At 41.1% G+C, this 27,368-nt stretch overlaps 1 protein-coding gene across 1 annotated transcript in view; it reads left to right on the top strand.

The window, feature by feature from the left end:
* The window catches only part of nphs1 (NPHS1 adhesion molecule, nephrin), a gene marked incomplete at its 5' end in the record, with an annotated part of 33,568 nt that extends 6,609 nt beyond the window's left edge, over positions 1-26,959 (top strand). Inside the window, 26 exons of the mRNA XM_079560663.1 lie at positions 3,197-3,319; positions 4,182-4,263; positions 5,765-5,868; positions 7,357-7,478; positions 7,577-7,748; positions 11,006-11,163; positions 12,388-12,529; positions 12,633-12,757; positions 12,837-13,005; positions 13,405-13,534; positions 13,671-13,843; positions 14,515-14,655; positions 15,154-15,294; positions 16,315-16,436; positions 17,051-17,210; positions 17,293-17,449; positions 17,776-17,927; positions 19,513-19,624; positions 20,052-20,233; positions 20,339-20,377; positions 20,688-20,810; positions 22,506-22,554; positions 22,839-22,965; positions 24,709-24,787; positions 25,200-25,339; positions 26,733-26,959. Of these exons, the coding sequence (XP_079416789.1) occupies positions 3,197-3,319; positions 4,182-4,263; positions 5,765-5,868; positions 7,357-7,478; positions 7,577-7,748; positions 11,006-11,163; positions 12,388-12,529; positions 12,633-12,757; positions 12,837-13,005; positions 13,405-13,534; positions 13,671-13,843; positions 14,515-14,655; positions 15,154-15,294; positions 16,315-16,436; positions 17,051-17,210; positions 17,293-17,449; positions 17,776-17,927; positions 19,513-19,624; positions 20,052-20,233; positions 20,339-20,377; positions 20,688-20,810; positions 22,506-22,554; positions 22,839-22,965; positions 24,709-24,787; positions 25,200-25,339; positions 26,733-26,825 (3,317 nt within the window). The 3' untranslated portion in view covers positions 26,826-26,959. The remainder of the gene's footprint in view (positions 1-3,196; positions 3,320-4,181; positions 4,264-5,764; positions 5,869-7,356; positions 7,479-7,576; positions 7,749-11,005; positions 11,164-12,387; positions 12,530-12,632; positions 12,758-12,836; positions 13,006-13,404; positions 13,535-13,670; positions 13,844-14,514; positions 14,656-15,153; positions 15,295-16,314; positions 16,437-17,050; positions 17,211-17,292; positions 17,450-17,775; positions 17,928-19,512; positions 19,625-20,051; positions 20,234-20,338; positions 20,378-20,687; positions 20,811-22,505; positions 22,555-22,838; positions 22,966-24,708; positions 24,788-25,199; positions 25,340-26,732) is intronic.
* Between the last annotated feature and the right edge of the window lie 409 nt (positions 26,960-27,368).

Here is a 27,368-nt window from a genome sequence, read left to right as displayed (position 1 = left end):
GTGGCAGTGAGTAATCCATGACAATAACAACCTATACCCCCAGCACCCCACTGCTGAAACTTAGCCCACTCTGTCTGTCACATACCTGCCACATTCACTTTCTCGGTTCATACCATTAGCCTTAGCATTTAATCCTATTAATGAACAACTCGCAGACATGCCTGCACACATGCCTCGTGCAAATGCTCAGAAAAACCTGCATTTGATGTGTTCTGGTTTTAGACACCGTTAGTCATCCCTTTGCCATAGACTCAAAAGAAGTGTGCATGTACACTTATTATCAGTTCTGTTAGTCGGAGGTTAGAGGACAATTTAAGGAACTGGGAGGTGGCGGTGTATTTTCATTGCTGCAGCAGCAGCAGCTAATAAGTTTAGTACTTGAAGAGTATATAATGAGCCTTCATTTTGCAATTCCCTGTTATGAATAATGGAGAAACTTATAAATGGGGGCACATAGGCATCGTAGAACATGGGGACTTTGTTCTTGGAAAAATTCTGACAGTTGCACAGAGATGTAACCCAATCAGATGATGATGTGTTAAACACTAGTGAGCGGTGGGTGCATTACAGATTAATGGTGAAAGGGTTCTTGCAGGGCAAATGCTGAAAAAGTGAGAAGGAACACTAATAGGACTCCTCCTTGTTCCAAATTTGAACTTGGTATAATCTTTAAGTCTTATTAAGCTAAATTTAGGAGCTTCATTTTGTGTCTGAGATCTTCTGTGTGACTGTAATTGCCATTTGGGGAGGACTGCTGTCAAATAGGAGCCTAACTGTAATTTAATGGACACAAAAACAAAAGGTATGAGAGGCTGAGAGAGCGGAGGCGGGAATGGGCGGCTCTTATTTTTGTCCTCGACACCTGCTCCACTTCCAACCCAGACAGAGGGGCTTTCATAGCCAGAGATCACACACCTGAGACCTAAGCTGCTATAATGAATTCATGCATAAGAGCAGAGTATAGGTGCACTTTTCTGAAACATGAAAAATCAATGGCATCAGTCTATTGGGTCTTATGAGATGAGATATTTTTGCACCCATTGTATTCTTAATTTAGCATAACAAGCTTTACACAGACTTATACGCTCTGGGGGTAAATATTTCACGCAAAATCAGCTATATCACATGCCTTATCTCTGCGCACTGGAAGTCTGTTTTTGGACTGAAACAGATGAATGTCTGCATAGTCACTCTTCTGCATCAGTGTGTTTGTGCCATTGACAGTAGATGCAAACACTTCACTCTATCTTTAAGCTTGTACTGCTCTGTTTGACGGAGGGCATCTATATCTTATTTACATAGTGTTTTTACAGAATCATACAAAGCTGCACTGAATATTGAAAAGTTGATTGATCTAAATGTTCATTGAGTATAGATTTGTGATCAATCTTCCTTAACATTTGAAACAGGGATTTGTTATGGTATGCTTATGTATAGGGTGGAAACATCTCACTGGAGGTTTTGTGATTAAATGAATACTGAATCTCATCGTTTCTAACTTGATCTCTAGGAGCGAGACTGTGCTTTTCTATTTTGGAGTTATATGTATTTTAATCTTAGCCGCTCAAAAGCAAGAAAAGACAGTGTGAATCAAAGGCAGTACAAAACAGGTATGACAGGTAGGGAGACAAAGAAGCGAGAAAGAAATAATTAACAGAACCGCATGGATGGAGTTGAGAGAATGTTATTTGTTGCGTCCCTCTTGTGCTACTGTATCTATCGCATTAGAGTGTTCATCTTGCAAGGACTGGGTCACGTGCCTCGCTGAGTGGATGTGATGGATGGGGGTCTGTTATTCCCAGTTCTAACCCCCGCATTTCTGCAGTTTAACTGCAGTGGTCAAGAAGGATTGTTGGGAAGAGGAGGAGTCTTCACCGAGCAATGATGGAGTGAATGAGAGATAAAGGATAAGCCAGCATAAATAATCAAAACAAAAAATTAAATACCTGCCAGGCTCATTTAGAAACTTTTTTTCTCCCATATTTTAGGATTTGTTAGGATGCTGCACACTCCTCTTGCACAACAAGTGATGTGCTTGTGAGCAGCGCACATGGCAGAGTATATTGAGAGTGCAGAGGCTGTCAATAGATGCATGGCCCAGTCATCTTCCAAGGGAAGAGGTGGGAAAACAAACAAATGCATCTCATTATTGCACCGTGCGCTTCTGCAGGGCTCTGGGTAAGCCATCACAGTCCACACAGATTCAATTGCTTCTTTTAAATCAGTTTGAAGCTGCAGCCACATCTCATCTGTCTCAATAGCGGAATAGAGCCATGGAGCGACACTGCACACAGCAACAGCTCCTCCTGGTGGTTAGGGGAAAAATGTATGTGGCAGAAGACAAAGTACGCTTCCTGGCAGGTTTGGCTTGTTGTGGTCCAGCAGCTTAGCCCCAAATGTTTGCAGAGAATTTATCGAAAGAATTTAGCCGAGCTTCTACATCCTGCTTCCCCTCGAACCTGTCCCACGTTCCTTGTGTCTCTCCTTTTCTGCAACAACTTTTTCAACCTGCTTCATCTGCGCACATCCCCCTGTACTGTGTAACTCCATCTTTTGTTCAGCCTTTGCACTTGAATTCTAATGAAAGCAAACAAACCTTAACATAGAGCATACTTTCTCATCCTCCCACTTGCTAAAAGCTGGCACATAACTAACAATCAGTTTTTGTAATGCTAGCTGTATTGACCTCAGCATCTTGATAAAGAGTGGCTTTCACATTCAAAGACAGCTCTTTGATGACTACCATTGACAGATTTTCTAATTTGCTGCCAAATAGTTTTTAGTCCCTTGTGCTAAAAGCTTTTTCCTCTTGCTGGAATTCCTATTTATGGTCAGATAAAAGGATAGTGGAGTAGAACAGTGGAGAAGCAAAGAGTGCTTTGATCAGTGCAGAAAGCAGATATTTAGCTCGGGGCTGATCTGAGGAGAGCACTGTTTGGTGTTTTCTATGATAGATTAGCATTGGTTCAGCCCCATCACTATTTCAATGCTGTATGCTATTCATGTCCACAATTTGTATTCTAACTTGACACAACAGCAAAGCTAACTGCAGTAAATCACTCAAAAGCTGACAGCGTGACATCCACGTCGTCTGTGATAGCAGCTGCTTATTTTGAACCCAAATTTAATGCGATGAATAATGCTACGTTACTGCCGTGACAAATATAAAACATGAGCTGCTATTCTTCTGATTCAGTTCCTCCTTCAGAGCCATACTTTGAGATAGACACACTGCAGCACTGGGTGGCGGGCAGGAAGTACTCAGTCATCTGTGTTGCCCCCGATGCAAAGCCTGAGGCTGAAATCACACTTTACAAAGGTGAGTCATCGCACTACATTATGTCTGTACATTCAGATATTGTATAGTCGGGCTGGGACGATCCCTTCTTGTCACGATCCGATACGTATAACAATGCTCAGGGGCCGATCCGATCCGTATCTGGATTCAATAATGATAAGTAATATGTTTAGCTTAAAATGTGTAAAAAACAGTCATGTGTCCAAAGTTTAGAAACCAAATGCCATTTGACATTTATTGAAGTGTTAAGATTGAAAAAAGGCATTAACACAAAATGTAACAATGTGCTGTTACTGGAAAACAAAGGAGTTTATGATAAAAATGCCTCCAAACACAAGTATTGAAAGTATTGCGATACTTGATAAAGTATTGATACTTGGTATTGCAGCACAAAGTATTGCGATCCAAATCCGATCCAATATTTTATCCCAGTCCTATTGTATAGGTCACGGCACTTCACATAAAAGAAAACAGTACAGAGGAGAACAGCCGAGCAAGTTCAGGAGAAAAAAAAAGTTCAATTCATGGAACACAGACTTGTTTTGGGCAGACTTGTGTGGGAGTAAAAAGCCAGGGTCATCTAAATCCAAAATGCCCATTCCATTCCGAAACCATTGCCACTTAATGTCTCTGAAACTTTTTATTCAGAATATTCAGGAAAGTCAAGCCTGGTGTGATTTTTTCGCATATATAAATGTTTAGCCTCCGCATTACATTGTCACTTGTGAACTGATATCTGCTTAACCAGCTTTTCGTATTGCCGTGTTTGTAATTTCTTGTATTTACCACAGACTAACAATGATGTTTTCTGTTCATGCGAGTGCATTTACGCAGTCGTCTTCTCGTGTATCTTGTGGGCCCTATTCCTCATTGTGTCTTGCAGATGGAGAGGAGCTGACAGGTGCAGAGTCTTTCACCATGTCTGGCTCAGAGGATAAGCTCCTGAACACACGTGCCCAAGTAACGTATGTGCTCGCCCGTCTGCCAGCCTCATTCTCCTCGCCGACCCGCTCAATCTCCTCCAAGCCCTGCCTTTGTTTTCCTCCCTGCGTTCTACCCTGCTTCTTGTCTTAGTCAGTACAATGGATTTCTGTACACAGCAAACTGGTCCTTGGCACTGTGCGACTGAATTAGCTTCTGTCAAATGCACAAAATTACATTTTCCAGCGCGCGAGACATGTCGGATCCTCGCAGCTTCGCAAGGTGCCTATACATTAACCACAGCCATAGATTTCTTGTTATCCTACTTGACTCCTATGTGTGTAGAATAATATTATGTCATACCTGGAGATAACATTGGTTTGCAAGGAGCTGCAACATTGCTCAAGCTGTATTATAGAACGGCTGAGGTCTTAAGTAATATTGATGCTCACTCTTCTGTTCACACTGAGCGTACGCAGCAGTGGGCCATGTGTGATTGCCGGAGCTGACACTGCACTATAATTTGATGTTGAAGATATATGCTGAAGTAAACTAGGCACAGTATATAGATGCACTGTAATGCTAGTGGCTATAAAACAGACTTCATAGAGCATCTCTAGCAGTGTCAACTAAGGCTACAAGATAAGTCGCAATTGAATCAAAATCGCAAACAACAAAATAAACGGTCTCCTTAAGGTCCTATACCTTTCAAAACTCGCTAACCCTGTAGATTAGCCCTAACAATTGCATGATAAGATAAGACTTTCATTTTTGGAGACGTTTCCTGTGGTCTGACGGAAAAAAAAAATGTTTGGCCATAATCACCATCGTCACATTTGGAGGAAAAAGGGGGAATGTTGCCAGCCTGAGAACACCATCCCAACTATGAAATACGGGGGTGGCAGCATCATGCTGTGGGGTTGTTTTGTTGCGGGAAGGACTGGTGCACTTCACAAAATACAGTAGATGACATCATAATGAAAGAACACTATGTGGAAATATTGGCGCAAACATCTCATCAGCCAGGAAGTTAAAGCTTGGGTGCAGATGGGTCTTCCAAATGGACAATGACCCAAAGCATATGGCCAAACTGGTTACAAAGTGGCTTAAGGATAACAAATCTCAATCCAGTTGAAAATATATGGACAGAGCTGAAAAGACATGTGCAGGCAAGGTGGCCTACAAAGTTATACAGTTTTAAGGCAGTACTACCACATATTAATGAAATGTATGTAAACGCTTGCTTTGTAAAAGGTACTGTAAAACCATATCAGAAATTCTATCTATCATTCTTCTGGCATTTAGCAAATAGAAATATTTTTTAAAGGCCTAATTGACCTAAAAAAGTAAACATTAATTCTGGTTTCATGTCAGACAGTGAGAAAAAAAATGCATATACATGTCTATTTATATAGTGTATGCAAACATTTACTTCCCACTGTATATTAGATTTGCAGTTCTTCCCTTGCATGAATACCAATACAAATTTCTGAGGAAAAATGGCAAATAAACATTATCAACAGAAATCCACTCTTCTCATTCCAGGATCACAGCGCTAAGTTCGGACAATGGACGGCAACTGTTGTGTCAGGCCCAAAACTCCGCCCACTCCAGTCCCGTGCGGGCAACAATGACTATGAACGTGTACTGTGAGTGTCGACCTGTCTCCTTCACTGAGAACAACCAATCTATTTCAAGAACACAATAATGTGAAACGCTATGGAGGCGCCTGAGGGAGGCCCAAGGGTACCTAGACTTGTGCACTCAGTCTGCGTTAGTGGTCTAAAGAGAAATATTCAACCTGAAGGCAAAGTTGCGCTACTTAGGGGAAAGCATCAGTGTGACTGCCTCAAGTTCACCGAGGTGTCTCCCGTGGTTTGGGCTCAAAAGGACAAGAACAGAAACAAGGGTGTCTGTAAGAGAATTACCCTTCAATCAGAGTGAAACATTCAGGATAGGGTAAATGGACATGTTTAAGTCAGGTTTATTCTATTTGGTAAATCTAATCTTATAAATAAATACATTTTCATTCTATTTTTGAAAAGTGAAAGAAGAAACATTTGTAATCATTACTCTTAAAATACAAAGACTTTGCCTTGTTGTTGTTGTTGTTGTTGTTACAAACACAGTGAGTTGACATTTAATATCTTGCAGCAGCACAAAAGATAGAGTTGATGACAGTTGATTACCACTTTTCATTTGTATTCCTCATTTCTCTTGTCACAAAGCAAACAATAGAGCACGTTCTTGTGAGTACACAAAGCACAGTTTACAGATTTTGCGTTTATCTGCTCCTGTGTTGTTCAGTTAAAGTAATTGATTGCTCAGGCTGGAGAGTCTACCCACCTGCTCCTCCCCAAGTCTAAATCATGGTGTTGATTAAAGTGCGGCAGGATGGCAGGCACCTTGGGCAAAACCTGTTCTTCCCTTGCCTCGCGAGGAACAACAGGCTGACGAGACACCATAACGTTGTTTCTTTATTTCTCCAACATAGCTTCTGTTTTAGTAACAAATGCCAAAACGTGCGTGTTTTCATCCCTTTCCTTTCTATCTCCCCGCTCCGTATAAAGGAGGGCCGCGTGTGTACTAAGTGCTAATGTTGCAGAACTTGGGACCACCGCTGCAGTCTTACTCAGCATGCCAGCCCATCAAAGCCAGCGCGGTGGCCATTTTCAGCCAGCCAGATTGTTAGCAAGGTAGCAATTTGTCACGCTGGTCCGGGGTCTGCAAGCCTGCTCTCTAAAACTGATTGCAGCAATAACAAAGACCCGTCCTCTCCTAATTTATTTTACTCCAGATATTTTATTCAAGGAGGCTGTAATTTATTCATATTTCACGTTGCCTTATTACTGTTTGAACATCTGTTATTTTGCTTTATGGACTGGATACAGCTCACTGCTCTCTTAATGCATAACGCTTGCATCAAATACAGACCTCTTCTCCCACTAGTATATTGTAAGCAGGTTGCTGCTTATATATTAACAAACATGAATTCACAAGACTTTTTCATCTCACAGGCTTATACACAAATAAAATCACACTCTCTTGCTCTCCTCTGTTATTGTCTATTCACTTTTCCTACATCCCTATATGAAATTCTCCTTTGTCAAGTTCATTTTTGCTCTGGTTTTTGACAGTTCCACCTCAGCCTCCAGTTATTTTGGGCCTAGAGAGACAGGAAGTCAGAGCTGGGACTGTGTTGGTGCTGGAATGCATGTGTCAGTCTGGAAATCCCCTAGCAAACCTTCAGTGGACCAAGGTTAAGTGCATTATATATCTATCAGTGTGTACCTATTATGTCCTTAACAATGACAGTTTTTTTATTTTATTTTTTTAATATGGTAACTTACCTGACAGGATGGAGAGGTAGTGCTGAAGACCTGGGAGGAAGACGCCGTGGCTCACATGTCCAGAAGTGTGCTCTACCTGAGAATACGCCCAGCAGACAACCAAGCGGTACTGAGCTGCGAGAGTGTCAATCTTGTCTCCGTAGATCCTCAGTCCGTCAGCCGCACCCTCACTGTGATCTGTGAGTGGAAAAAGTCATAATAAACAACGAACATGCACTTTACAGGGACAACTTTCAACACAGCACACTTCCTTGCTCGAGTTCTGCATCGAGAGAGGTAAGGACATGATCGAGCACACCTAATATCTGTGGCAATCTAAAATTAGCACTGCTGGCGACTTCCGCTGATGTAAATGTAGGCCATAAGTTCAAGAAAATGTTGTAATGTACAGTTTTCTAAGTTGCACAGGTTACAGAAAGCTCCTTGGCTCGCAGTCATGCTTCATCATACAATAGTCATTAAGCATATTACAACATTGTAATACTAGTTTTCGCGCTCGAAGATGCCGCTGTATTTCAGAATCCCTTTTCTCTTGTCAGATAACATAGCACTGGAGAACTCAAGATAAAATCATTTACTACACGAGAACAAAGCTGATTTTCGGCCGCGCAGAGAAACACATTGGACATTTTACACACATCAATCTACTAACTAAACATCAGATTTTAGCGGTTTTAGTCACCTTATTCGCCTCGCCCGGGCGCCGCCATGAATTGTGCCCGCCCCTTTTCTCCTATCTTTTAACATGGGACTGGAGAAGTCCACATAAAATCAGTTATTACACACGAAAACAAAGCCGTTTTTCGGCCGCGCTGAGAAACGGTGCAGTGTTGATATGTTGGTGCAAATGCGCATTGAATTTTACACAAATCAATCGACTAAACATCACATTGTATAACGGAAGTGCAGAGACAAAGCAAAGAAGGGCAAAAGTGGGCGGGGCGGAATGAACGGGCGTCACACTTTACCGGAAGTGTGCGCTTTCATTTTTTTTTTTTTTTTTTTTTTTTTAATTTTTTTTTTTTATTACATGTGCGATACAACACATGTGGCAATGTTTTTTTTTTTTTAAGTGTTCGCTTTCATTTTCCCTCTGGAGCTCCAACCATGACGTCACCTCAACCAAACAAGGCTAGCTTAAAGGATCTATATCATGCTATTTTAGCCATTCCAATGTTAAGTATAGGCATTTATATGAATGATTGTACCTCTACCGCTATTGAGCACTCATTTTTGTGATAAATATAAGTGTTTTCTGGAGGTATTTTTCAAACCCGGAAGACACAACGCTTCGATTCAGTTAACTCCGCCCCCTCTCTCCGCACATACTTTACCGTAATATAAATAAACAGCAATAAGTGAAGATACTTCACAATGCAGTTATAAGGAGTTGACATCTGCAACACAGCTTCATAAATGGCTAACACACACAAGCTAATATGCTAACACACATGCTAATATGCTAACCCGCGTTTGGACTGACTCACCGCTCTGGTCCATCGCTGTTTACATTATGGGACTTGCGTTGGTTATAAAAGTTAATCCACTTTGATTCAGGCGAAGGTTCACCAAACATCCATCAGTGACAGTCACAGAAAAACACAATTTTGGCTGATAGTCGCCGAATCCCGGAGAAAAAAACAACTTCAAGTGGCCTCTTCTTGAAAAAGATTGAATAATCTCCCATCCTCGTAGCCAAATGCGCTTCTTTTTCTCCGTCCGTGACATGATCATTAGGTAAGAATAAAGAACAGGTGTGTCCAGTTATAACGAGCTCCATCTTCACAGCTGCAGCGCAAACATGACGTCTGTTCAGACGCTCAGGGATGTGTTTGTTTTGGCCTCAGCTGACCTTTCTTTTTTTTTTTCTCTTTGCATCTCTCTTACGACAGAAATAATGAAAAAGCTGTTTTACAAATGAAAAATCCGTCCGTAAGCATAGAATTAAGACATTACATTACAGACGTCGAGCACTTCCGTTCCGCTGTGACGACACAACTGAGCAGGTCAGTCATTCACGAGGAGAGGGAGGAGCAGCTGCTCAGAGAGCAGGATTCAGGAGGATTGCTGAGAGCTGCGTGAATGAAGCCACAAACCACTCTGGGGGTGTTTTTGATAAGGCAATAGCATAACAACATGGCTAAAAGCTCTAAAAAGTCGATTTTGCATGATATAGGACCTTTAAACTAATCGAAACCCTAAGGATAGTGACGCTTTACAAACTAACCATACCCTTACCTTACACCTTTTGTAAACTTAGGGCTACAAAATATGTATTTAAAGCGTTAAGACAAATCTGACCAATCAAGGAGTCAATATTCATATCATATTAAGCCAGAGCCCAGCCCCAGTTGAAACAGATGTAGCCAAAGCCAGATCTATAATGTAGCCTATATAACATAACGTAGGCATGACTTTTCAGAACCTATACTTCCTCACACGCACTCCAGGGGCTATTGCATTAATCCTTACCAGCCTCGAAGTGATGGATTGTTTAGCATATTGATATGAGGGAGAAGAATGTAATAAGATCTTACCTCCAAAACTAATTCTCTTGCCGTTCAGCATAAAATCTAGTGCTAATATCATTAATGAAACTAATGGTTATTAAAGCTGAGTAGCGTGGTTCAGATTGCCTCGAGATTTTGGATCTGTGTGTCTTTCTCAGAAGCTCCACTGATTTTGCTTCAGTGCACAATCCTCAGGCAGTACAACCTACATGCTGCAGTACTGCTGAGCTGAGAGTTAATCATTTTTACTCAATATAAAATGTTTGTTCAGCAACAAATAGCCTAGAACAGTCTCTACTCTAATAATAACCTGATTTCCACTACAGAGCCCGACAATGAAAATAAGAGCTTACTAAATGCTGATTAATGCATGTTGTTGCTTTGAACTGAATAATTCTCTTCACAAATGTATAGGCCTAGCTTTTGCTATAAATAAAAGGTGACGGAAGTCTCTCCAGTGTGAGTATGTTTGCCAAACCCCCAACAGTCCACTGTGCCATGCCTCTCAGTCATCCATTCAGAGAGGTTCACAAAACTGGCATTGGCAGAAGCTTCAGGGCACAAAATTAGTCTCACTGGTATGAAATAAAAATTATTCACTATGACCTTAAGGCACCTGAATAACATCCATATTGCTTGAGTAAGTTGTAGGTGCATCCATTGTTCACCCAATATACCAGAGCCACAAATATGAAGATTTGCATACATCATGCCCTCTTCGTCGCCATGTCTGCCATCTCAGTCCCCAGCCTTTGTAATCCCCTGAAGGATCCAGACTGCTGTATCAGTTTGCCTGTAGCTATTGTACCTGTCTTCTCCTCTCGTTGAAATGAAGCAGACTTTAAAACCAGGCTGAAAACCTCCCAATAACACATGTTGTGATTTTGCTCCTCCTGTGTGTACTGTTTGCATGTACTGTAAATCAGTCGATCCTGCTGAGGTGAAACTATTGGGTTCCTTTGTGGCAATTGCGGGTGAGGAGTTGATTCTGAACTGCTTTGCAACATCCAGTAACCCCCCTGTCCAAATGCGCTGGTGGCTGGGCAACACGGAGCTCAACTCCACAGCTGTTGTCATGGAAGAGGTGGGTTTTAGGTTCAGCATGTTACACATTTGAAATCAGTTAAGAAGACGATATGCTTGAAACAGTGATCAGGTCAGGTTTCAAAAGTAATTAAATAAACAGATAAGATAAGCGTCAAATATCTGATTATAATAATAATAATAATAATAATAGTAATAGTAATAATAATAATAATAATAATAATAATAATAATAATAATAATAATAATAATAATAATAATAATAATAATAATAGGTTCTCTTTACACCAATCAGATTTAGAGAGACAATTTTTAAAAATGAATAAATAAACTTAAAATCTTACTGGGCACCTGCCAGTGCAGAAACATCTCTAGTGTGGACTAAAACTAACTTCTAACATGAAACATTTTATACAGTAGCCAGGGTCTCATACAGGATGAGGATACGGACCCTCCAGCCAAAAACAATTACTATTATCTTATTGCACAACTGAAAAGATACATTACTTAGTTTGAGAAAAAGTTTATTTATTTTACGTTTTATTTTCTTTCTAGCCTCTTTTTTGTTTGCTGTGGAAAGAGGGGTGGGATGTGTGTTTATTTGTAAAATTATTTATACCAAATAAAATAATATTCACAAGAAACTGCACTGAAATGTAATCTCCTGAACTTGTGCACCTCTGTCGAGGCGCTGGTGAAATGGTTGACCAGGAAAGTCTTAATAGGGTGACTGGCTGCATCTCTTTGCCATTGAATCAGCAGTGATTACACATAGCCATTCTGCTGCCTCTCTTCTCTTTTGTGTATACTAATATGATCAAAGTGAATAAAAGCTGACACAGAAGATGAGCATTATTAAACAAGCTCTTTATTCATCTGGCAGGAGCATTTTCATTTGATCTTACACCAGGCACTCACTGTGCATGTGCAAGCTTTAATGCATCTGAAACAGTGTGAGGTTAATGAAGACTGACGCTCCTGTCCAGAGTCTTTGTTAGTCTTTCAGACTGTGGCTTTTACAGTAATCACCACAATAATAGCTTTAATAAGCAGATGTGCTGCACAGGCATGGCCGGCAGGTGCAAAACGACTGGAGTCAGATGAATATGTTTATTTATTATAGGCCAGGCAGAGGATTGGTTATTACAGCAACTAATTTGCCATCTGCATTATGAAAGACCCTTCAGAGTGGGTTGTTTTTCTCCTTTGTGTTTTCCTCTCCCCAGACTATAAATGCCAACCAATTTGCTATTGTGTCATTTTAGGGAGAAAATGGTGGGATGACAACGCTGTCCAACTTGACCCATCGGGTCTCCAAACAAGACAATGGGATGAAGCTCTCTTGTGTTGCCTTCAATGGGGGAACAAAGGTCTCCAAAACACAAAGTGCTGAAGTTATTGTCCACTGTGAGTAAAAGCAACATTTAGTCCGAATTCTCATTGCAATTGTGTCCTTGCACGCCCTTAACACGCATAAAAGAAATACAGACAAATTGTTTTTCTAAAACAGACCCCCCTCAAAAAGTATGGATTGACGGCCCTTCTCAAGACGTTCCCTTTCTTGCTGGAACCAAAATCCGACTTGTTTGTTTCTCAACAGGAGGGAACCCACCAGGAAATCTCATCTGGTACAAGGTTTGCCTATTATTTATACACTGTACACTATACTAGAGGACTAAATTGAACACATTGCTGAGGCTCTTTCTTGTAACAGAATGGAAGACCTGCACCAAATGCATTTAGACCAACTTTATTTGATAAAGGTGTGACTCGGGAGCTTCCTCTTGTCCTGTCGGCGAGCGATAACATGGCAGTGTATCAGTGTGATGCTACCAATGAAGCAGAGAAGACCATTTCTGCACAAATCAGACTCCAAGTTCATTGTAGGTTGTAATGTGTATTCTTACTGGGTTAAAGTTTTAGAATTTGAATGTCAAAATGTCAGATGGAAAGCAGGGCCCAATGTTTCTCTATGGACCCTGTGCTGTCTTTAATGACATCTCCAACAGAAACTCCATAAATGTTTAATCTGGTCATGTTTTAAGAATTAGGGCCTGCCATATTACTTGAGATAGATAGATAGATAGATAGATAGATAGATAGATAGATAGATAGATAGATAGATAGATAGATAGATAGATAGATAGATAGATAGATAGATAGATAGATAGATAGATAGATAGATAGATAGATAGATAGATAGATAGATAGATAGAAAACATAAACATAAAAACACAACTTAAACAGGTTGAATGAAACAATTCTTCTGTTTGTTTTCACAGTTCCAGCCATATCGATGAAAATCACTGCTAACTCAGAGCCACTTTACAGAGACCACACTGTAACTTTAGAGTGCAATTCTGGAAGCAGCAACCCTAAATCCAATATCTCTTGGAGCCTAGGCACACAGAGGTTTGGCTAATCACACTCATCCTTTATTGGGACTGTCTGATAGTTATCCTGCTAAATATGCAAATGTGGAAGATTGCTTATTGAACCTTACCTTGCTTCTTAATTAGATTGCTGCTGGATGCTGTTTGTGTTTTAGGTTCCAAGGCGTGGATCGGCCACACAGGAAGGCAGAATATGGTGGATTTTCAGTGAGCAGTTTGCTGCCACTGAATCTGAGTTCACAGCTTCACAATCAAAGGGTAATTTGCCAGTCCTACAGTGCAGAACTACCAGAGGGAGCCAAAACATTCTTCAAACTCAATGTGCTTTGTAAGTACATTTGAATTATGGGTTATCTTTTTCATTACCTTATTTTCATTTAGTTTTTCTTGGCATAAGACCAAGAGAAGAACGATGCACAATGATCTATAACAGTGTAGATGTTTGCTGCTTTATTGGTACTATCCTGTGCACACCGTTACTGTATTGTGTGAGTCTGTGTGCTTTTTGTTTACTGGGTGGAAGCCTTTGTTGTGATTTGTGAGTGTGTGGAGCTTTGCGGCGGTGTGTCCTAATTGTGCATTTGCTTTGCTGCTTGGCCATGTTTGTCTTTGATGCCATTTCACAGGCAGCAGCCAGCCACAGCTTCAAAGCCCACTGCTGTGTGTGAGCATGAAGGAATGTCAGTGTGTGTTTGTGCTCTGCTACAGTTGGACAACAGTCCTGTCACTTGTGGTTTTAATGCATGTCCCTCTGCCGTTCACACTGACCCACACCCCCACCATCCACCAGTCTCAATGTAGTCACAGCTAAAATTATTGGTGGGATGTCAGGCATTTATTGTTTGACTTTCATTAGTGCCTCCCTTTGCTTTTGTGCTTCTTTGTGCCGCTCACTTGCTGTGTTTCTGACATTCTGTTGGTATAAGTTTGTGACTCTGCTGACATGCATTTTGGGTTAAAAACTAACTGAACCGCTGGCATGTGATTTCTCTGCGTCAGACCCACCTGAGTTTGCTCCGGACCAACCAATGCAGGTCCAGGTGGTGGAGGATGACAGTGCAAGCATCCCACTGCTGGTCTCAGCTAACCCCGAGGAGGTTTCCTGCGTTTGGCTGCACCGTAGGGAGACTCTGCTCAGAGGTGATCTAGGGCTGGGTGATGGCTCTATAAACCAGCTCATAGTTGAGCTGAGCCAGCAAGTAAGCACTCAGCTCTGCCATTCAGGGTCTGAATAAAACATGGCAGGTTAGCCAGCATGGGACCCTGCCAAATGTGATTCTCATTATGGCTCTAATGTATGCAGTCTAAATGAGGATTGCTGTCTCTCTGAATACAACACAACCATTCGAAAGCTGGCTGCTCCTCCAGGCTGGTGTCACTGTATCCCAAGCTACCTTTTGAATATGTTCGCTATCATCATACATAAATTTGTCGAAAAATTACAGTATCCTGAATGTATTAAAGTTGTGTCTCTCACTCAGCCTATTGTTGCCTTGATGTGGGACTCCAGCCAGGCCAATCAATAATGCAGGATTAGATGTCACTTAGAGACCAGTGGCCAGAGGACATGCAGTTGATGAGCGTGTAATGAATGCTTAATTTACCATTGCTCTGTATGTGTGGATTGTTTTTGCACAGAAAGGGACGTGCGCTTCCACTGGCCAAATGAGTTCACCCTGGAAATCAAAAATGTTACGAGGAAAGAAGCCGGATCTTATAAAATTGAATGTACAAATGAGGAAGGTGTGAGCCACACCACGATTATGCTGGATGTACTGTGTAAGATTCCTTCAACTTTCACCACACATTCACATTTCTTTGCTTCCATTGATGAACACATTTTATTTTTCGTAAATATAAAGTAATCTTTAGAGTAACTTTTTTTTTTTGTCTTTATGATGTTTTAGCTTTAACATGTAATCCTATATTTTTAAACATAGAACCAGCTCCTCAGATAGAGAGAATCTACTCTCTGCACTACTTTCCGCAGCACTGACTCTCAGCGTATCCATCCCACATGCTTCATTCATTAGGACTCCATGCAAGGCCATGGACCCTCAGCTGCCTGAGGCCCAGCCTGAAGCACCTGGTCCACTGCTCCTTTACTGATGATTTAATAATGGAAGTGTTGAAAATGTAGGTCTGTCTGCTTCACTAAAGCCCATGGTACACGCCTAATGGAATCTACTGTCCTGATCTGACTGGGCCTGACAGTTGTAGATATTTATTATGTATGGAGAATTGTAGTCGCTTTTATGGGTGGCAGCATAGTCCACTTAACAATGTCAGTCTTGGTTAAGAGGCCAATATAGTTAGAGCCTACCAACCCAGAGATATGTCTCTCTTGTGTTTTCTGCTGCTGTTTTTCTGGTGCGAACATAGGTTTAGACAAGTGGGCACTAATGGTCTTATTGTTCCAAAGAGATGGTGCTCTGGGGAGGAATTAAAATTTGTAGAGGTGACAAGGGATGTAGAAGGCTGGAAATAAGGAGGAGCTTTGCAATAGAACATTGTTGGGTGGAAATGTCACGTTATATCGTAGTAAGTCTATCAGATCAATATAGTTTGCTCCACATTACATTTTTATTTGAGCACCAGGAATATTTTATAATGCAGTCTTCCATTATACATTAGGGTTAAATTAATGTTTCTGAAACTCTGAGGCCAAAGGTAAAGGTAAACGTGTGCAAACGAGTAATTATTCCAATTTTGCGAGTCTGTTTAATGGCTCGGCAAATGATTTGTAGCGCATTGGTTAACCTTTACATGTTCTGAAGCCCTGTCCTTTCTTGCTCTCAGATGCACCCAGTGTTAAAGCTGAGCGAGACCCTGTGTATGTGAACCTCGGGGACACAGCTGATCTGATTTGCGTGGCAGATGCTAACCCCATTATATCTGACATGTTCTCTTGGAAATGGCTGGTGAGGGCTAAATTTACCTGCTCACGCATACACACAAACCGAGTGAAACATCCATTCTGAATTATCTTTCTGTTACCTGGCTTCCTTTATATTATTGTAGCGATTCACACCGTTTATCACTGGCCTTTCTAAATGCATGGGTGCTCCATATTTCACCAGCCCTAACTATCCCTCTACCCCACCTCTTCCTGCTCAGCGCTCAGACTAAATCCAGAAAAATAGCTTTCATTACCGCTGCGTGGCTAAAGGGCACATTCGTCAATGTGCTCTGGTCTCTGTATCTACTGATGCCTTCTTTGGTCTAACCCACCCCCTGGCAGTATTGTGTGTCTTCCTTTTAACCTGCAAACCCCCCCCCCCCCTTCCACCTTTTTTTTTCTCTGTCTGCAATTCTCCCCCTCATCCTGCGGCATTCTCTGTCCTTAAAACTAGTTTCATCCAACTATGGCCTTTTCATTGCCACCTTTAAGCCATGACGGTTTTCCTCCTCACTTCTAGCCCTGATGTCCACTTGTCTTGCTTCTGGTGTGCCCCTTGACTTCAAGAAAAGGTGCAAAGGCAGTGAGGGATAGCTGCTGTCCCAAGCTTATTCTCCAGTGCTTTGTCTTCCACAGGGAGAAGAGGAGGTGGAGATGGGAGAGGAAATTCAGGAAGATGAATCAAGCCTGCTGACCATTCATGGCGTGACTCGAGCACATGCTGGATTTTACCAGTGCGCTGCCAATAATGGAATAGCGACCCCTGCCACTGCAGATGTGCAACTGGTTGTCCAATGTGAGTTTATTTGTAAATGTTTACATTTTCATTTTGTCAACACAACAGTAATCATATAATATTCTCATGATTTTTTGGGAAGTCAAACCAGTCCTCCAAAAGGGAGCACAGTGGAGGAAGGTTGCCAGTAGAGGAGATGGCACAAGCACTGCTGAGCTTGTATGTCGGGCTGAAGGCATCCCAAATGTGGATTTCATCTGGGAGAAAAACAACATGCTCATGGACTTCAACAACCCCAGGTTAGTAAGAACCAAGACTATTATAATATAGGTTCATTTATTTGTAGATTTGGTATTGCCCTGCAAATTACATTATTATGTGTAGGCAATAAATCTTCATTACTCAATAAGATGTCACTATGAAAAATGTTACCACGTGATGCATTTTCAAAGCATTTATTCTTTGCTTAGGCAAATACCTGTTTAGTTCTTCTTTGGTGTGCGAAATTGAGTGACTCGGTGCAATCTACAGGACATCATAATCCCTGCTGTCTGTGCTCTTTATCTCTCTCTCTGTCTGCTGTTGTGTGCTCTCTGCTGTGCATGTGTCTGTGTGGCTGCTGCAGGTATGAGCAGAGGACAGTGAGGGATGGCTCCTTCCACACCAGCACTGTTCACGTGCTGAATGTGAGCGCACTGCTGGACTACGCCGTCTTCAGCTGCACAGCCCGTAACCCCCTCGGAGACGACAGGCTTGACATCCAGCTTGTCAGCACAAGTATATTTTAAATCTATCTGCATTTACATATAGTGTGTATAGATACAGTGTATAGGCTATAGAATAACTACATCATCAACAAAAGCAGTGAGAAGTAACATTTAGAAAAAACAACCTTGCCAGCCTGCCAGGTATTGGGGGTTTTGGCTAAGCCATTTACCTTGCAATTGGTGACCAAAACATTTTTCTTTCCTCCACCTAGTCAGGAAAATACCCTCATAGTGACCAAAGCAGAAGTCAAATGATCAGCAGCACGTAAGATGTATTTATATCACGTATTTGGCAGCGTAGAACACATTTCCTTTGGTTCTAATTTGGAAGCATCCCTGAACAATTGTGTCAGTGGTGTCTTGTCCAAGCTTTATCAGCCTTTTCCAGTAATATTACAATAGTGTGGGAGGGCCACAGAACATGGGAAATTTTGTAAAGTGAGTGGAGCTGTTGCTCCTGAGTGTCAGCCCTTAAAGAAACCAGTGCTGTATCTGTACCTTATCGCTGAGCCTGTAGCACTATTTCACTCCTCTCACAGATAATGCTGCAGCGATATGCTGAGCTCTCCCGAGCAGTGCTGAAAATGTTGTGCCTTCAAGCAGCCAATGCATCCTTGCTCCTCCACTATTATCAACACAGTGCTTCACATTAAAGGCCTCCAGCCGTCGATGTAGTAAGTGTTTACTATGAACTCCTGAAAACACAATCCTGTAGTCTCCCTGTTTTCTCAGGTTTAATGCACTGGGTAATTAATCTGACACAGAGATATTAAATTATACATGCTCCCTTATCATTAAAGTGCTGAGAGGAAAGTATTTCTTTAGGCATGGTTCATTTTTTTATTTGAAGGAGACGCGATCCAAATAAGACTGACCCCTTTGGTCTGAAATGTTAAGAGTGGAGCTGATAGAGGGATATTTACTGTGCAAAAAGATCGGCAGCCCAGACCCCAGGGCCAGTGCAGTATCCTTTTTTACAGTATTTTCTATTTCTCCTAATCACATTTCTACTTTATGATCCAAATGCAAAATTATCCACTTTCTCTTTTCTCTCTGAAGCGCTACCTCTCATCCATAGGTGTTTGATCTTGGTTCTAATTATTGATATAATGAAGAGACCTCTTTACTTATTGCCTGATGTCGGTGTGAGGTAGCATTTTGTTAACTATGGTGGCTCTGCTTATGCTTCTTATTCATTCAACAACATAGGACAGTTTTAGAACCCCCCTAAAACAGGACAAAGTCTTCCATATATTTATAACCAACATGTTGAGTTTTGCAACATGTTTTCGCACATTTGGTTTTGAAACTATATAGCTCTTCTTGCACTTTTTCATTGTTTCATGATGCCTGCATGAGCTCTACAGCAAAGAGCGCTAAATGAAACGCAGCCCCACAGGCCACAGGGCCCAGTGTTATTGTACAGACAGTTCAAATAACCACACCATTATCTCCCAGCACACATCTTAACCTTCAGCACCTGAAAGCTTTTCAAATAGCCACTTGTCAGGGCTTTCTGCTCCTCATTTGTATTCAGAAAACCCCACTGAAGTACAATTACTCTTTCTACTTTTTCTGTATTTCTGTGTTCTTAGATCACCCAGACCCTCCTTCATCTTTCCGCCCCGTCAGTGTCTCCTATGACTCGGTCACCCTGGAATGGATTCCTGGGTTTGATGGTGGATTACCTCAAAGGTTTCGTGTAAGGTACATTGCAAGAGGGATGAGTTCGTCCTACTATTGCGTGAGGATGGGCAGATATCACAGTATCAATATATCAATACCAATTCTGTACTAATCTGTGCATCGATGCTGGGAAACAAGCATCAATACAAAATAAAGGCAAGGCAGCAATTCTTGTCTGACTTATTTGTTTTGTGCTAAAACACACCCACAGGAGCATAGTATTGGACTGATCTATCCGTATCAGGTTAATGCAGCTGCAAGTTTTTGTTCTTTTTTCCCTAAAAGCACTTGATATTCTCCCACATGAAATGACCAGTATTATCGGTAGAATCAGCATTGGTACTAACGACTAAAATCACCCCGAAAGTAAACGATTCCAATAAGGTGCAGTATCACCCATGACTACCATTGAAATAAAGGCAATCACATGTTCTTCTTCTATTATCAGATACCATTGGGAGAAATCTGTTAGTTTCCTGTACATGGACGTATTTCCACCCGGAGAAGCTACTTTCACTGTGGGTGGCCTGCTTCCTAACACCACCTACAACTTCTCCGTCAATGCCATCAACGCCATTGGAGAGAGCGGCTACGCAGACAATAATGCAGTACTGACCATCACCACCGTGGGTCAGCTTGGTGTAACCTTAGATCCTTATTCTACTTGGCTTAAGCTTACAATGCAAAACAGTTGCTCATTTCCTTTTTTCCCCCCTCATTTGTGTCTCTTTTTAGAAATGCCAGAAATGGTCGCCCCCACAGAGGAAGCACACAGTAAGAATACTATCACAAATTACTTTTAATCCATATGTTTTGTATGCACACCTGAAATTAGGGGTACATTTGTTTTTTCTTCTCTACATTCTCGTAAAATATGAAAATCCGAAAGCTGGCAAATGTATTTTAACAAGATCAATGATGCATAAAATCTGAGCAGTGGTTGTCACGGTGCCCATCCGTACTTTTTCCCCCAAGTCCTTAATCAATAATGACAATTGAGAGAGTGCTTGGGTCTGCCATCCTTTGTTTCATATTATTTTACCGTGCATCAGCCTAATACAAACAATATGTTTTCGTGGGGCAGCTTCGGGTGCAGTGCCAGCATACCTGACAGTGGTGTTCACTGTGGTGTTTGGAGTTTTGCTGCTGGTCAACTCTCTGGGCTGCTTTTTTGGACTTAAGTGGAGAAAGAGGCAAGGTCACGCAGGTAAGGATAATGAGCTTTTAATCTATGTGTGGCGTGAGTGTTCCCTCCATCAATGCCCACTCCAATGATGCCCTGATTCTTCAACAAAACTCTGAAGAGATTACAGCCAACCATGATGCAATTGTCTCTCACTTTCTCCCAATCTGGCTGCGTGGCTCCATCCGTCTGCCCTGTCTCCTCTTTTTCTGCTCACTCCCTGAACTCCCTCCCTCCTGCCACATCCATCCCTCAGTGCTGTCACTTCACTGTTTCATACATATCTTTTATCTCATTTGCCAGCCCCACGTCCGTCCTCCATCTTTGCCTTTGTCGCATTTCATTTGCTATCTGCTCTAACTGCCACTTCGCCTTTTCTCTGGGGTGTGTTTTTCATTCTTTACTGATGTTGTACGTACAGGACCTTTTAAAAGTTCCTGTTTCAAGGAAAGTTTACAGAAGAAAGGTGTTTATGCACGGCGATGCAGCATGTTTGGACAGTGTAAAACTCAATGAACCTTGCCTATCTTATAATGTTAAAGATATAGTGACCAGAGCTGGACCTTTGACAACAGTGAATAGTCTTTTAATTGAGAGACAGACAATCCTCCCTAAAACTCATCTCACCAAATACCACCAATTTACTACCAGGTCTAAACTCAATCTGTAGTAGGGGATGGCTTTCAGGCAACAGTGGCTCAGTTGGTAGACTGTGCCTTATAATCGGAAGGTTGGCGGTTTGCATCCTGGCCTTTATTATGTCCCTGGGCAAGACAGTTTGCCCATCTTGCTTGTGAATTAATGGAATAACGATAATAATGGCTTACACTTTTCCAAGTTTCTCAATCATGACTACACAGTAGTCATTATTTATTCACGCCACACTTGGTGGTGAACTACACGGGGAGAACATGCTAACTCCACAATGAAAGGCTCCATTCAGGTGGGAATCGAACCAAGGACCTTCTAGCTGTGAAGCACACACGCTAACCGCTGTGCCACCATGCCATGCTGTGTGTGAAAGCAGTTGGCGGTGATTGGAGGCACCTTGGAGCAGATGGGCAAGGTGCCCCAGGGCAGCTTTGGCTGCAGAAGTTCACCAGCCCCCAGTATGGAGTAAATGAATAATGATTAGTGTAGAGCTTTGAGAAGTTCATCAACTCAGGCTCGGAACATCTGGATTGAATCAGGTCTGCACTAAGGCTCCAAAAAAATAAACTATAAATATAGTAGTTATAAACAAGGACCCAGCCAAAGAACCAAGACCAGAGTCGAGAACTGCAGAGGAGCTTGAGTATAACCTGGAGCAGCCTGCATACAGTACCTCCTCAGTTTAAGAAACACTGCCTTACGATCATCTCAAAATTGACTTTTTTTTTTTTATTTACTTAAAAGCTATTTTAAGTAAATTTACTATGTATGTTAAGAAAAAAAACATATTGAATACCACATAAATACATACAAACATATTGTCTTTGGCCAATAACCACTACGACAAACTTTGATAACGTTTTTTTTTTTAAAGAGTTAACTGCCTTTTTCAAATCTTGGTGAAACTTTTACACAATACTCTCTTGAACTTTATCTCGTCTTGGTACCACTCTCTGGGCTTTTCATTACACTGATCATTTGCGGCGTAGTAGAGATGGCGCTCCTCTCTTTCTGGCCCTAATTTCCTAAGCCTGAGCCAGCTTCCTTGTGTTTCTGCTCACTCTGCAGGGGGTGTAGAAGGCACCGTGCCGAATGGAGCAAAGAAAGAAGAGGAGGGGTAAGTCAAGGCACTGCGGTAGAAGTAATAAAGAGACATACATCCAATCCACTCTAAGAAGCTCCAGACATGATCCATTGGCTGCCTCGGCTGCTAAAAGAGCCAAGCAGGCAAAACTACAAGCTCCTGTCAATATCCTTTTATATTACTGCCATTAAGCTTGCACCACAATGCAGCAATAAACAAATATACCAGATGATGTGTTATGAGAGGTTAAGAATTATTACACATAATGATTGTTACTAAAACATAAGCGCAAATGACAGAGCGATTTCTCCCCACAGGTCTACTCAGTCAACTGTAAGCAATAAGTATGAAAGCAGAGAGAAGATCAACAAGGCGGCCCAGCGCACCCTCCTCATCGACTCTGGATCAGAGACAGACAGCAACTTGTATGAGAGCTATGCAACGGTGAGAGAGAGAAAATATGCAAGGAGGGGAAATGGATCAAAAGAGGAAAGAGGTTGCGGATGGGTTAAAGTGAACTGCTGTAAAAGTATAGAAGAACTCGGCTCCAACGAGCAAAATGGATGGATAATCCAATGAAAGCTCTAGCTATTCATGAAGATGGACTGAGGATCAATACTGCACAATTAGCATTCAAAATATGCATTGATCCGGGGGAAATTATCATTTTGTACTTTAAAAAGGCCAACAAGGATTTGAACCTTGGAGAAAAGTGATGAGTGGGGCAAATGGAACCACACTGGAGGAATAGGAAAATTAAATCTTTAACCTCTCTCTGTTACATACCAAGCAGTCGAATTTCTTATTTTCCTTTTAGCACACTCTGCTATAGATGAGATGTCATCAGACAGCTACAGCCATATGTATTCTGAGATGGTCACATTTATATAGCGTCTTTCTACCCACTTGAAAGCACTAAAAGCGCTTTACATCAGGGAACCAGTCACCCATTCACATGCTCATTCATACACCAGTGTACACAAGGTGGGTGAAGTGTCTTGCCCAGGACACAATGACAGCGTGCACCTATGGAACTCAAACTGATCACAAGACGACCTACTCTACTCCCTGTGTCTACACTTTGATTTAAGTTCAGGCTGTTGTTAATGTTCATCTTGAATTAAAGCAGCAATAGCTTACAGTCGGTGACTACTACTACTCTACTGCTCTATCCCACAGTTAGATTATAGTAAGAAAAAGTTCCATAATGTACCTTTAAAGCAGTACTAAGTAACTCGTTTACCTTAATAAATCCTTTTCGTAGTCCCTCTGGGGGGAATACAAGTGTTGAAGTGGCTCTGGCCAGGAAACCACAATTCCAGCTTTCCCTGCTCCGACCCGAGGGCCCCAATATACACTAATGGAAACATGAAGAAGAAGGTCTAACGGGCTAAGCTAACTGCGGGCTGGTGCCACTTAAACAGTATTTACAGCCAAGTTTGAGTGCAAAAAAGTATCTCCATTGTGTTATTGGATGCACAATATCCCTCTCTCCGTTTGTCTTTTCTGTCAGCGTAGTATTTACTCTCACGGACAATTCATGAATAAAAAAACGCAACATGCTACGACACCTGCAGTGGCGCTTATGGCCTCTAGGGGCATGAGTTACTTAGTACTGCTTGAAAATGTTCACCCCTACTTTCTGACTCACTTTCTTCACTGGACGTATTAAGAAGTGAAGCAGCTTAAACATTGCTGAAATAGCCTCGTGTTTCAGGCTGCTGCCGTGTTCTGTCCTCAGCATCATGGGTTCAAGTCCTAACGATTTGCTGAAAGTCTCTTCACCCCTTTCACTCTGCACTGTACTAAAGCTTCAACATTTTCTGAAGAATAAAACAAACAAAGAAAAACAGAAACAATCATTGCCAAACAAAGAAAATAATGGAAACAAGACTTTATAAAAGGATTTTCGCCAAATGACATCAGCAGGTGGGGCAGGCGATTTGAGCTCTGAGCATGCACGAATAAAACAAAACATAAAAAGCTCCATTTAGGTTTCTCACGAGGGAGCAATTTATACCATGGTTGAAAGCTAAATCCGACAGTTCAGCAAAGGTATGGCCCCTTTTAAACCTAATGCGACACATAAGGTATGCAACAACATGTTTCTGTTCGACTACTACTCATACTCACTTTATTCATATCTCTGTCTTTGTGTCCAAACTTATGCCCTGAATTCTCATTCAGGAAGGGCCACATTATTACTACCCCACTGGTGATTATAGACCTCCTGTCAGCCCACACCCAGAGGAAATCTACAGGTCGGGTAAGGACACACACCAGCCACAATGTACAGTTCATATGTATCTGCAAAGGCTCCCCTGCAGTAATAAGTTGAAAACATAAATGCAGAAAGTAAGTAAGGAAAACTAAATCTGAATATGGATATAGGACCGATACAATATTTAATTGCTCTCAGTCATGGCTATCTGATTGATGAACTTTCATAGAACTCAATCTTGTTTGGTCTTGATTTGGAACACAGATTAAAAGAATCAGAATGCTGCAAAATGTAATATAAAGAGAATTTACAAAGGGCTATGAAGAACACAGCTAATAATAAGTGCAGCTCATCGACTGTTTCAACAAAGGCTCCTTGTTTGAAATGTGCAAACTATTTGATCATTATGTTTTCAGCTACGTTCTTGATTTACGACTGAAAATGTACCTGTCTGCAGACACTCAGAGCCATTTCTATGAAGAGGTAAAGGACTTGGCTCTGTACCAGGATGCCCCCTCGTCCCCTCCCCCTCCGCCGTTTCTTGACCAGAGATTGCCTCATCAAAGAAATGAATGGAAATCCAACGCCCTCCCTCCGGTGTGTGTATAAAGCACTTACATGTGATTTGATGCATAATTTGAACTGGATAATGCCATGAGTTTACTTAGCTTAAACAAAGGGTTGAGCAGATTTGAAAGATATTGTAGAGAGAGTAGATTTGTATGAAACCACAGTACAGTATTTTAAACAGTCCCAGAAGCATTAACATTTAAAGGAAAACTGAAATATGAACTGCTAAACCAAGTTAGTTACTGTTAGGACTGGGCAATTTGATGATAAAAAATTAATTGTGATCTTCATCTTTTGATAACATCCGTGCAACATTTCACCCAATACATAGAATCAATTACAAGCATTTATTTTATTACAGATATTTTTGTTGTTGCAAAATACCTATTAAAAATTAAAATAATATTAATTAATTATATTAATATTAAAATGAACAAATGTGCCTTTGCTGTGAACCTCTTCTTAGACCTGACTGTAACTTTACTGGGAGCGGGACGTCTCCAGCTCGTCTCCATGGAGATGTTGATAAAGGCAGCCAAATATAACATTTAAATAGGTTTGCGTCTTTGAGTTCCTTGATAATCGCTATGTTATTGTGATTAAAAATACAATTTTCTGTGACTAACTGGTCATTAGTAGCATGTTTTGTGTTGTTAGCAACAGTATAGTGCAAAATGTTACGCAGTGTGCCTTTAATGACATTGCCAAATCAGGATTCATTGTTTTTTGGGGGGGGGGGTTGTGATAATGCAGCTATCTATCCACCCACTCCTCTATACAGGTGCTCATCATATAATTAGAATATCATGAAAAAGAGCATTTACTTCTGTAATTCAATTTAAAATGTGAAAATAATATATGATATAGACTCATTATGTGCAAAGTGACATATGTCAAGCCTTTGTTTGTTATAATTTTGATGATTATGGCTTACAGTCCATTTTTAAAATATTCAAATTTTCTGAGATTTACAAGCTGTGAGCCATAATAATCAAAGTTATAGCAAATAAAGGCTATACATATCTGACTTTGCATGTGATGAGTGCATCCTATATTAGTTTCACAGTTTAAGTTGAATAACAGGAAATATAAAGATATCAAGGGGGTCATTTATCAAAGCAGGTGCTAAATAGTGAGTGCAAGCTGAAAAATGTATTTGGCTATTTTGTGGGTATGGCACACTTAATTTAATGTTGCTTTTATTACAGTATCAGGGCCACAAATCTAATATGTAAATAAGACAATGCTGCGTGAGTAAAAAATGGAAGTCTGCTGCTAATCCACACATGCTACTTGATTTGCACATGATGAGCAAATGCTTGATAAATGACCCCCCACGTGTACATTAATTGTGATGAAATAAAAATCGTTTGGCTTTTTTTCCCACCCCTAACTGTGGTGTTTTCAATCTGTGTTTCAGCAGAGCATGGGGCAAAAGACTGAGTTTGCCAATGTCCGCCAAGCACCGAAATATTCGGATCTTCCCTTTGAACTGCGAGGAGAGCTCGTGTAGAAAAGAAGCGGTGAATCGCTGTTCAAAGCCGACATTGAGGACAACATTGTAAAATAGATGTTCTTTCAGTGTACTTTCTTTTCTCCTTCGTGAGTCACATTTTTTTAATCTTTTACCTTGAACCAGCTTTTGTATTAGACTTGGAGTGCTTTGAAGTGTTTTGGCGTTTGACTAATGCCCATCATTCTAATTAAAAAGAGACGTACAAAAGGTAAGGAAGGTTAACAAGCTAAATTATTTGTTCATAATCAAAGTCATCCTACTTGATAACATACAAAATATTATCTATTTATAATTTTGGCATTTTAGAATCGGTTTGCAATTGCACAGTGTTGACACTTGTTCCCTCTAAATATTTGGAAGCGGTTACCATTTACCACTCACTGCATGGCCTTCAGTGAGTACATGTCAAAGGAATCTTCTTTTATTTAACTGACCTCTCATCTTGTTTTGTAATGGATTGCAAATTAGGAATTCAAAAGAAGTCTTGTCTAGTATTAATGGTATTTAACGCCATTTTCAAATGTTGTCTTAAACAGCTAC

The sequence above is a fragment of the Gobius niger genome (genome assembly GCF_951799975.1).
Source record: "Gobius niger genome assembly, chromosome: 8".
Lineage (NCBI taxonomy): Eukaryota > Metazoa > Chordata > Actinopteri > Gobiiformes > Gobiidae > Gobius > Gobius niger.
The sequence above is the reverse complement of the archived record's forward strand: the minus strand, read 5'-3'. Positions and strand labels throughout refer to the sequence as shown.